We start from the raw sequence: 12,580 nt of genomic DNA, 5'->3' as shown, positions 1-12,580 counted from the left end.
GGGACACTCGAACGAAGAACGCCACCTCCCAGCATCCACCTCCCAGCATCCACCTCCCGTGACCTCATGTACTTTCGGTTTCGTTACGTCACAGCCTCTCTTCCGGTGGAGTGTTGATGCGGAACAGCAGAAAGAGTCGATTCAGGCGGGAGATTTTGAAATATTTTAACGTCCAGAGCCTCGACAGGAGCACGACAAGGCACGAGCAGGGTTACCGTGCATGCTGAACAGCTGGAACCGTGGCCCAAGAAGTGCTGATCCTGGAAAACACACACACACACACACCTGTCTGAGCTGTTAGGCGCGTTTGCAAAAACTGCAGCGATTCTTAATGAATGGGAATGAACGTTCAAATGGATCCAGCATTAGAGTCTCTCCCCAACGAGGAGCTGATCCGGTTCTTTCACTGCAAGAAGACCGAGATGTCCTGCATGGAGAACCCGCACACGTTCCTGAACCAGCTCAGAGACCACAATCTGATACCAGAGAAGCTCTACAAGGCAAGAGAGAAAGCACACTCTCCAGCTGTCTGTCTGTCTGTCTGCCTGTCTGTCTGTCTGCCTGTCTGTCTGCCTGCCTGCCTGTTTGTCTGTCTGCCTGCCTGTCTGTCTGCCTGTCTGTCTGTCTGTCTGCCTGTCTGTCTGTCTGCCCGCCTGTCTGTCTGTCTGTGTGTTTAACTGCTGCTGCTGCTTCTGTTTTACTCTGCTTTTAATGTGGAAACGCTAAAGCAGGGGAAAGATGGTCCACTGCTTCTGTTCAGTTCACATTCTGACTTACATTCATAAAACTATATTATTAGTTATTCATTTTTAAAAGTTTTTAGTCAACATTTCAGTTTAGTGAATCAGTTTTTTGGAAAAATGACAGAAAAGTAAAAAAATAAATATATATATATATATTATGATTTGTTTATTATTTGAAAATATAGATACATTAGTGTATATATTTATAGTATATATAGGCATGTCCTATTCAAGTTATTTTGACCCCTGGTCGAATCAGGGTCTCAGATTCTAAATATCAGACAATACCGATCTGATCTCTCTCTCTCTGTGTGTGTGTGTGTAGGTGTAAATAATCCAGCTCCTCAGTTTAGATCAGATGAGCTGCTGATGAATCCGGATTAATAGTGAGACACTCTGGACTGATTGATTTAGTTTAGTAAACTTAGTCAGCTTAATTGTAAAAATGCAATATATACAGGACATACACAGGATGAAACTGCGTTACTCTCAGACTTATGGTGCAGCAATAAACGTCAAACATTTAAATAAACATTAAATATAACATAAGGCATATAATGGTATGATACTAATTTGTAGGAATGTAAGAGTATAAAGTGTTTGTATAAGTAAATAGATAGATAGATAGATAGATAGATAGACAGATTGATAGATAGATAGACAGATAGATAGACAGGTAGATAGAAAGACAAATAGATAGACAGATTGATAGATAGATAGACAGATAGATAGACAGGTAGATAGAAAGACAAATAGATAGATTGATAGATAGACAGGTAGATAGAAAGACAAATAGATAGACAGATAGAAAGACAAATAGATAGATAGACAGCTAGATAGAAAGACAAATAGATAGATTGATAGATATACAGATTGCTAGATAGATAGACAGACAGATAGATAGATAGACAGATAGATAGATAGACAGACAGATAGATAGACAGATAGATAGAAAGACAAATAGATAGATAGATTGATAGATATACAGATTGATAGATAGACAGACAGATAGATAGATAGACAGAAAGACAGATAGATAGATAGATAGACAGACAGATAGATAGAAAGACAAATAGATAGACAGATAGATTGATAGATAGATAGATAGATAGACAGACAGATAGATAGATAGAAAGACAAATAGATAGATAGATTGATAGATAGACAGATAGATAGATAGACAGACAAATAGATAGATAGACAGACAGATTGATAGATAGATAGACAGATAGATAGATAGACAGAAAGACAGATAGATAGACAGATAGATAGATAGATAGACAGACAGATAGATAGAAAGACAAATAGATAGACAGATAGATTGATAGATAGATAGATAGACAGACAGATTGATAGATAGATAGACAGACAGATAGATAGATAGACAGAAAGACAGATAGATAGATAGATAGACAGACAGATAGATAGAAAGACAAATAGATAGACAGATAGATTGATAGATAGACAGATAGATAGATAGACAGACAAATAGATAGATAGACAGACAGATAGATAGATAGATAGACAGACAGATAGATAGACAGACAGATAGATAGATAGACAGATAGATAGATAGATAGATAGACAGACAGACAGACAGATAGATAGACAGACAGATAGATAGATAGATGTCCCTGACATTGACATCAGAAGTAGCATGTGCAGCAAAGTGTATGAGTAAAAGAATATGTATTGAGCTCCCTGAAATGACATAAAAATTAAAGTGGCATATGCAGCAGATTAAAACTCTGGGTATGAGTAGTGCAGAATAAACAGTAGTGCAAGATGGAGCACTATTAGAGACCTTTCTGATGAGGACTGTTTTATAGTGCTGCTGTATGTTATGCACCTTAAGCTTCAGTGCCTCAGTGTCCTGCTCCGGATTCTTGCGGCTTGTCCGCAGCGTGCAGTATGATGCTGCACACTTGTGCTTGGACTTTACGCCATTTCTGTCCCCTCTCTCAATAGTACTGTCTGTTTCAATTATGCCGTCTGTTCTGCTGTCCCTCACATCCGTCTCGGTGTGCCGGTGTCTCTGCAGAAGGTGATAGGCATGAAGTCTAAAGAGAGGAAGAAGGACGGTGTGTATCAGATCTTGGACTGGCTGGAGAAGGAGAGAGTCGACACTGTGCGGGACTTTTGGTCGTGTGTGTTTCAGAACCACATCCTGCAGCAGTACCCGACTCTACGCCGGCTCAGAAACAGCCTCGTGGGCGGTCAGGATTTTGAGATTTACGTTACTGTGCATGTTCTCTACTCAGCAGTAGTTCTTATGGCCACAGATTGTAACCTGTCTGTTGATGCTGTTATTAATTAGCCACGAATTCTCATATGTCTTAAGGTTCAACCCGCCTCCATACAGCCTCTCAAAGAAGAGACCCCCAGAAAGATGCAGCCCAGAGCAAAGAAACCCCAGCGAAGGTGAAGGTGGAAGGAAAAAAGAGAAAGCGAAGTGCTGGCGAGACAGAGAGATTTGACAAGCCAGGCCCATCCTCTCTCTCCACCGTGAAGCTACTGGAAGAGCGCGAAGGTGATTTTGGAACCATATAATATAATCAGTGTTATTCACTTCACTTGTCAGTGGTGTTAATGTTATGGCTGATCTGTGTGTATCTGACTTCATGTCCAAAAGTTTGTGGAAACCCCTTCTAATGAATGCATTCAGCTACTTTAGGTTTACTTCAGGTGTCCCAATACTATTGTCCATATAGTGTGGCTTATATATATCATATAACACCAAACATGCCTTAGTTGGTTAACTGCTTTTGAAGCAGGAGGTACAGTTAAATCATTGTGTTGCTGAATTTTGCCTTTAGATTAGTATAGTTTTGTATAGTATTATTATAATTTTATTAAGCTACCATTGTTTACATTGTCGTTTTTTCATTAATATCCATCTTCTGTCCTTCAGGGTCTCCAGTAAAGAGGGGACAGAAGCCAGATGTGTATAAAACTCAGCTGTCTGTTAGATGTGGGGATAAAGAAGGCATTCTCTATCCAGACAAGCTGATTAAAGGTATGCATCTATTAGTCCAATATCATATTTCATTAAACTCAGCCGTAGAGGAATGATGCGGAACACGAGACCCTGTTTGCACCTGCTCACTTCACCTGACCGGTATCTGGATTGTATCCTGATAGGATTTTAGCCACATGTGGTTTAGCACACTGGGTCGTCAAATGCGTCTCCGGTTGGTCCGACTGAAATCTGATTGCTGTGTGGGACGGAATATGCAAATTAGCTCATTGCTTAGCCATTATTACAGGTGTTTCAGTTGTACTGGGAGGGGCTTTGGTGGTGGGATGTGTCTTGGAAAGACGGGGTGTTTACACTGCTATGAAAATATTCATGTGAGGAGGCCGAGCTACTGTATATTAGGAGTTACTGTGTATTAGGAGTTACTGTATATTAGGAGTTACTGTGTATTAGGAGTTACTGTGTATTAGGAGTGACTGTATATTAGGAGTTACTGTGTATTAGGAGTTACTGTATATTAGGAGTTACTGTATATTAGGAGTTACTGTGTATTAGGAGTGACTGTATATTAGGAGTTACTGTATATTAGGAGTTACTGTGTTTTAGGAGTGACTGTATATTAGGAGTTACTGTGTATTAGGAGTTACTGTATATTAGGAGTTACTGTATATTAGGAGTTGCTGAAAATATTGGCACTTAATGTTTGTTTAAACTTTTTCTTTGGCATCAGCCTGTAAATGCACTGTTTATGCACATACGGATTTGAATGGCTTTGATATGGTGGTGTGTATGTGTGTGTGTACTGTGTAGGGGGTGTGTGTATTCTTTCCCAGCGCCGCTGGTTCACCCCTACTGGCTTTGAGAAGTTGGCAGGAAAGGAAAGATGCAAGAACTGGAAAACTAGCATCCGCTGCGAGAACACTCCACTGCTGAAACTTATCGAGGTAAACACACGGCACGGTGTAAGGTCCAGATGACTCAACAGACCAAAAAGTAATCATTCATTTATATAATTCTTGCACAGTCCTCTATAACAGTTTAATACCTGTACTGTATTTTTGTAGCAGATGTTGAAACAGTCCTGATTTTGTTAATGTTTTCATTCAAGCACGCTATGTTGTTGTTATTGTAATAAATAACATCATCATATGCTTTTTCTGAGGATTTATTAATCACCAGTATGGCTGGGGCACATCTCGATCACAGACGCCCACTGAAAACAGGGGCTGTGTCCCAAACTGCACACTCCCACACTAGAAAGTGTGTTAAAAAGATGGCTTATCTTTGTCAATTGCCTTCTTAAGATGTACTGTACTGTACAACAGACAACAGTACTGTAAGTGCTGTGTCCTCACTGCCCCATGTTATGTTAAGTAATTTTCGCTGCTGTCATGGTAACGTAACATTGCACCATGGGATATCTAAAATTGTTAAGGCTCGTTTATGCCTTCTGTCCGTATTCCGATCCGTCTGAATCCGTAATTCTTCAGAAAACTCGCACAAATCCTTTTTTTTTATGTATGGTTAAATTATTTGTAATGAGCACACACACAGAAACCCCTTTAGAATAATTGTTAAATTTGTAAAAAAAAAAATAATAATAATTAAAATAAATAATAATAATTAGATTAATTAAAGTTTGATTAATCAGTAAAAGAAAAAAATATAGATTTTTGTTTCCAGTTTTTTAATGTGGCTGCTTTGCTTTACTGGGGCATTTGATCACACACCATCATTTTTCCATCAACTTTTTCCCTTTTTCTCTCTCCTTTCAGGGCGGCCACCTGCAGCCCCCACAGACTAAGAGACGCTATGTTAAGAAGGTTCCGGCTTGTTTTTATTGTTATTAAAACATTCTTGTTTTCATGTTTTTATATTTTTGTATCTGAGGTCTGATATCTGAATTTGTGCAGATCAGTAAAGACAGGTTTCTCTTCTTGCAGAGCCAGAAGGTGCTGTTTTCTGCCAGTTCATCTGAGAGCTCCAGCCCTTGTCAGTATACACAGTCACCTGCCTAATGTTCCCTGTGCTCCTTAATCCTTTAAACTGCAGGCCTTTACAGATATTCACCCTAGAGCTTATTCATCAGCTCTCTCTATATTCAGCACTTTCTATGGTCAGCTAATATTTAGTCACTGTCACCATCTCCATTTTTGCTGTTTTTCACTTTTTGAGAATTTCGAAAAAATAATTAATGGACCAATGGAATTCTCCAAAATGACTTTTACATTGACTTCCATTGAAGGTTCATAAGGTTTTTTCCTTCTCCTGTGAAGCTGCTGATGTTTGTGTGACAGTGATGATGTGCCATGCTGTGCTAAATTTCAGAGCAAAATGTATTTGACCCACTGTGAGCGACTACTTACTTTCAGTGTCCAGACCAGAGATGGAAGATTCAGATGAAGATGCAGAGGAAGAGGAGAGGAGGAAGGATGAAGGTGGTGAAGAGACAGGGTCACTGGGTCCGTCTGCGTTCCGGGCTTCTTCTTTGCCGGTCAGCTGTGGCTCAGTGAAGGGAGTTTTTTATAAGTCCAGATTTGCCTCAGGTAGGTATGTGTTTTTGTTTTTTTTTAGTCCTTTGGTTGGGTGCTACCATTGGATGGTAATATGGTAACAGATAATGTGTAGTGCTAGGTGGTGCTGGACCTTGATTAGTACCTTGATTAGGACTAATGAGCGATTATTTTATGTCGCAAACAGCTTTTTTCTTTGTTACAAGCTGCTTGACTTACTCAGTTCTCCCACAAGCTGCTTCTGTGTTGCAGATTGGATGAGGCAGAATCACATGACTTTACAAGGGATAGTACATGTTTGAGAGATCAGATTTGTATCTGGTTCAATTGAGTCTTGGGTGCGTTTACACTTGCGTAATGATGTGGTTCAGCCTCCTTCACAAATAATCCTGATACTCGAGACTCATGAAGTGACCACTGTGAACAGGGTCTGAAAGCGCTTGTTTTTCTGCCTCAGGGTTACGTGGTAAAAGCATCCGCACTGAGGAGCGCTGGTTCACTCCGGAGGAGTTTGTGAAGCAGGACTTAACCCTGACAGACGGGCACTGGAAGAAAGATATACGATGTTACGGCAGAAGGTTCAGCTACCTGCTGAAGGTAATACGACGGACTCGGATTGTGCTGCCTTCCTGGACGTCCTGGACGTATCATTCATAATTGTAATTCTTGGAAAGTCTGTGATCTTTCTTGAGGGAAAAGGTCTGCCCCCTTCTTTCACACTGTCCTTAACGATGTGCCTGAGCTGACCTGACGGGATCGGTTTATAGGAAAAGCCACACGTGTGCACTTACTTTTCCCGATTTTGAAAACCAGTTCTTCACAAACAGACATGAACTAACCAACATATGTTCTGCCTGTAGAGGAACATGCTGATGATACATTCCCTGCTGTGTGAGTGTAATCTATGCAGTCCTAATCAGGTGAGTCTTTTTTTTTTTTTAAACACTGTTTAGAAGATGAAATATTCATGTCTTGCATATATATATATATATATATATATATATATATATATATATAATGTAGAACATCTCATCACTATTGCTGTAATGTTGGACAGACTTGTTTCTGAATAGAACAAAAAACATACGGAATTGGGCTTAGGACATAACCTTGGAGTACACCTAAACCCTCAAAAAGAGGTTGTTTAGTAGCATTTAATACATTGTTAATAAATGTTTTTATATTCTAACCAGCTGGATCAGGACAATGATGACGTGTGCTTCATCTGCAACTCTGAGGGTGATCTGCTCTGCTGTGACGAATGCCCAAGATCTTTCCATCGTGACTGCCATTTACCAGCTATACAGGATGATACCCTGGGGTGAGTGAGTGAGCAAGAGGGGAACACGTTTAAGGCCATGCTCAGGCGAGATTTCAATTTAAATGTAATAAATGTATCAACAGAGGCTCTCAACTATACATACGTAATGATTTTATATATGTGTTATATAAATGTTATATACATATCATGAAAAACGTTGTCTTTTTTAACTAATTTGATCACATCTGATCAATCCTGAGAGATGGAAACTGACAACAGAAATGTCTTTAATCATCATTTATAAAATTAAATCAATACACACACACACATTTATTATTGCTTCATATGTGTAGAATTAGAAGCAGGTGCAGAACATCAGCTGCACATGATCAGAACCTGGTTACAGAGGATTATTCTGGAGGGGTCTGTCTTATTTAAACCTCAGACGTTTAGTCTGGTCTGCTCTTGATTGATGGTTGAAGTGGGGGTGAAAAGATCACCATCATGGCCTAATCCAAAGAGCTCTCTAAGGCCTTCAGAAAGAAGGTTGTAGATGCAGAGGAGTCTGGGAAAGAGTCTCAGGGCAGTTAGAAATCAGCCTGTCCACTGTCCACTAAATTATTTACAAGTGGAGAACAACTCACCAACATGGCCAGGTCAGGCTGGTCTAGCAAGTTCAGCCCAAGATCAGACCACAAGATGAGTCAAGAAGTCTAAAATATCATCCCAGGACCTACAGGTAGCTCTGGCCACAGTTGTCTACGGCGTCTACCGTCAGAAAGAGACCACACAAGTTCATGGTAGATGAGGAGGAAACCCTTACTGTTCTGGAGGTCTTGGTCTTGGTCTTGGTTCGGCTGTTCTCTAGCAAACTGGTCGTTTTCACAAGGCTTATGTGCTAATCGTGGTGTGTGTGTGTGTGTGTGTGTGTGTGTGTGTGTGTGTGCGCGCAGAGAGACATGGATTTGCACTTTCTGTGTGTTGAAGACTTACCAGAGTTGCTGGCACACCAGACACATGACTCAGAAAGAAGTTCTGGACAGTGCCATTACTCAGTACACAGTGGTACGTACACAGATATACACACACACACATGCATACACTTACACACATTTACACTTCAGTATTTCTGATGTGTGTGTTTCTTTGACAGCATTGTGAGTACTTGCTGATGTGTATCTACAAGGAGGACATGGAGCGTGTGTTTACTAAAAACCCCAGCAAAACGGTACGACCCCACCTCTTCATTCATCTCCAAGCTCACCTTTTCCTAGACCCCCCATAATTTTGACTATTCCAACCTACTTAATTAAATTATTCACTCATAGCAAATGACATAACTCTGCGGAAAGTACAGATTTCAAAGCGTACCAGTGTATACCATTTGGACAAAAGTATTGGGACACCTGCTCATTTATTGTTTCTTCTGAAATTAAGGCTATTAAAAAGTGTATCCTGCTTTTGTTGGAGTAACTGTCTCTACTGTCCAGGGAAAAAGGCTTTCTACTAGATTTTGAAGGAGGAGTATTGCTGTGAGGATTTAATTGCATTCAGCAATAAAAGCGTTAGTGAGGTCAGGATGTCAGGATCATCCCCAACTCCCCCAACTCATCCTAAAATTTCTAGATGGAGCACCAACCATCATTCCAGAGAACACAGTTCCTCCACTGCTCCACAGCTCAATACTGGGGGGGGTTTATACCTCTCTAGTCCACGCCTGGCATTTGGCAGCAAGATGCCAATTGGTTGATGTTGATCTGCTTCAGAGAGTCCTGTTCTGTTGGCAGTGCTTCTCTACAGGGACTAGACAAGCTGTGTGTGTGTGCCTTTGCATGTCTGTGTTAGTAATGGGTGCAACTGAAATTGGCTGAATTAATTCATTAGAAAGGGGTGTCTGCAAACATTTGGACATATTGTGTATCATTGCCAGTCAGTTTTATTACATTGTTGGTGTGTGTACAGTCTGTAGCTTTAGAACGTAACATCAATAGGATGTAAATATAATTTATTACACAAAAATAATATCAATAAACTGTTAATTAAATAATGTTTGAACTGAAAGTCATTAATTATGCATTTCCTTTCGTCTGTCCGTGCTACTCTGGTGCAGATCCAACGCTACAGCAGTGTGATTTCTCAGCCCATGTGGCTGAACAGAGTGAAGGAGAAGCTGCAGAATAAAGAGTACTCAACACTGAACCAGTTTGTGTCTGACATCCGCCTCATCTTCCACAACTGCCACATCTTCAATAAGGTGAGCTGCGAGTACTGTATTTACAGTAGTGTGCTGAATTACTGCATAGGCTAGTAGTATGAGTGTGTTTTACTTGTTGTGGCGGTGAGGAGGCAGAGGCAACCACCCCTCCCCTCTGGTGGGCCATCGAGCATCCTCTAACGAGACCCATCTGGAGCTGATTAAGAGAACATGCTCCAGGAGATGTTTATAAGGGCTCGGTTGCGCCCCGGGAGGGGGGGGGCGAGGATGCCAGAGCTGTGTTAACTGTGTTCATCTGGAATTTGTACATTAAAGACCTTGTTGCTGAGAGAAATGCTATAGTTATACACATATACTGTACGTCAAAAAGTTTGTGGACACCCCTTCAGCTACTTTATGTTGCACACATTGCTGACACAATTTCACAAATACACACAGCTCGTCTAGTCCATGTAGAGAAGTATTGCCAATAGAATAGGACTCTCTGAAGTAGAAGTAGAACATCAACCTAGGGGCCCCATGCTTCCTAATGCCAGGCGTGGGCTATATGGAAATAAAGCCCCCCAGTATTGAGCTGTGGAGCAGTGGAGGAACTGTGGAATGATGGTGGTGCTCCATCCAATAGTTTTGGGATGAGTTGAGGAGTTGGGGATGATGAGGTGGAGTGGTGATCATCCAACTTCCTGAATCAATCAAATCCTCACAGCAATGCTCTTCCAAAATCTAGTAGAAAGTACTGCCCAACAAAAGCAGGATAAACACTGTTTTTTAATACTCTTGATTCCAGGAGGTGTCCCAATACTTTTGTCACTTTAGTGTATCAAATTGTACTTTCAGTTATAAAAATTAAGGATGTGACTAAGGTCTCTCTCGCTGTTTGCAGGGCAATGCGTTTGACAGGCTGGGATCCACACTGAGTGAAGGGTTTGAGAAGGAATTCCGAACCATCTTTAACATCCAATAGCATCTCTCCTCGATCAGGAGCTGGCAACTGACTGGACATTTTTACATATTAAACACAAAAAAAAGTGATAGTTTCTTAATGACATTAATTTTTTTATACTATTTTTTTTTACAATGTATTAATGCCTTAAATACAGACGTTTCTAGATGTTCTATGTTTGTATCAGTCTTTTTAAAATGACAGTCCTCTTTTATTATGCATGTTTTGACAGAGGAAGTTAAATCACTTTTTTAATGGACTTAGATAACACAGTTGTTTTAAAAATGACTTCATATATCTGAATTATGGGATTAACCAGTTAAGGAGAATCATATCAGAGCAGCAGCAGCTGTGAAGTATCTGAATATACAGCGGTATCCTGAAGATGTTCTGTTGGAGCTTTACTGACATTCAGTAGATTTCCTGTTCATCTGTTACATCAATTAGACTTAATCTAACCCAGCATTACCCTAAACCTAACCCTGATCCTAATCCTAAACTTAACTTCAACTCAAAATCTAACCCAGCCTTACCCTAAACCTAATCCTGATCCTAATCCTAAATTTAACTTCATCTCAAAATCTAACCCAGCCTTACCCTAAACCTAACCCTGATCCTAATCCTAAACTTAACTTCATCTCAAAATCTAACCCAGCCTTACCCTAAACCTAACCCTGATCCTAACCCTAAACTTAACTTCATCTCAAAATCTAACCCAGCCTTACCCTAAACCTAACCCTGATCCTAACCCTAAACTTAACTTCATCTCAAAATCTAACCCAGCCTTACCCTAAACCTAATCCTGATCCTAATCCTAAATTTAACTTCATCTCAAAATCTAACCCAGCCTTACCCTAAACCTAACCCTGATCCTAATCCTAAACTTAACTTCATCTCAAAATCTAACCCAGCCTTAACCTAAACCTAATCCTAACCCTGGCCTTAATCTCAACCTCAACCCAAAACCTAACCTTAACCCTGGCCCTAATCCTAACCTTAACCTCAACCCAAAACCTTAGCCAGCCTTACCCAAAACCTAATCCTAACCCTAATCTCAACCCAAAACCTAACCCTAACCCTGGTCATAATCCTAACCTTAACCTCAACCAAAAATCAAATCCTAACTATAATAATCCTAGCCCTAATCCTAACCTCAACCCAAAATCTAATAAACCCTCAGTTCAGTTAAGCTCCAGTTCCAGACTGGTTTCAGCAGCAGGTCAGTAGCAGCTGGATGAGGATGCTGGTGTCTGTATTAGACCTGCTGGATGAGCACTGAGATGTTACAGAGAGTCTGACGAGTCTTTATTTCCTCTATAAAGAAACCCACTCAAATAAAGTGTCACCAAAACACTGCATCTCCATAACAGAGGTCAATGATTTTTGGAGTATTTCTACTGGTCCATTATACACACTACACACACACACACACACACACACGAGTCACAGCTAAAGCTGATGAATGTGTATTTGCTCAGGCTGAGCTTCTGTGAATAGATCAGTTGTTGCTGCCGGGATTGTTGGTGTGTAAAGTGGGAACCAATTGAACAGCTTTCCGCGGTGCTGACTGCGACTTCTGTGGGTTGACCACCAACTTTATGATTCTCTTTGCAGTTACTTGATTGACTTGTATCGCCATTAATAAAATACTTAGCATAACACTTAATTATTTCAAAAAGACACAGTTATATTGATGGAATATCCTTTATTAACATATTAACATTTATTATTTTTGTTTTCTCCTAGAATGAGATCTTAATAACAGCTATGTGATTTTTTACATCATTTAAACTTGAACTTTAACTCATTCTTGGAATCACTTACTTTTTCTAGCCCGCAATTATGCATGTTTACACAGTGAGCTCACTGACCAGACATGGACAGTACAGCCTACTAGTTCAGTTACTAGTGCAGTTAGATTGTGTTGG

General features: G+C 40.2%; 1 protein-coding gene across 1 annotated transcript; it reads left to right on the top strand.

Annotated features, from left to right (window-relative positions):
- Nucleotides 1-113: 113 nt before the first annotated feature.
- LOC140551654 (uncharacterized) lies at nucleotides 114-12,003 on the top strand. Its single transcript, XM_072675170.1, has 15 exons — nucleotides 114-500; nucleotides 2,785-2,959; nucleotides 3,085-3,273; nucleotides 3,655-3,759; nucleotides 4,531-4,664; nucleotides 5,496-5,543; nucleotides 5,664-5,712; nucleotides 6,093-6,266; nucleotides 6,691-6,830; nucleotides 7,094-7,153; nucleotides 7,427-7,554; nucleotides 8,448-8,559; nucleotides 8,648-8,722; nucleotides 9,605-9,748; nucleotides 10,593-12,003. Exons 1-15 carry the CDS (start codon nucleotides 336-338, stop codon nucleotides 10,671-10,673), a joined length of 1,779 nt encoding a protein of 592 aa, XP_072531271.1. The 5' UTR covers nucleotides 114-335; the 3' UTR covers nucleotides 10,674-12,003.
- The last annotated feature ends 577 nt before the right edge of the window (nucleotides 12,004-12,580 follow it).

This window comes from Salminus brasiliensis, chromosome 3, assembly GCF_030463535.1.
Source record: "Salminus brasiliensis chromosome 3, fSalBra1.hap2, whole genome shotgun sequence".
Taxonomy (NCBI): domain Eukaryota; kingdom Metazoa; phylum Chordata; class Actinopteri; order Characiformes; family Bryconidae; genus Salminus; species Salminus brasiliensis.
The sequence above is the reverse complement of the archived record's forward strand: the minus strand, read 5'-3'. Positions and strand labels throughout refer to the sequence as shown.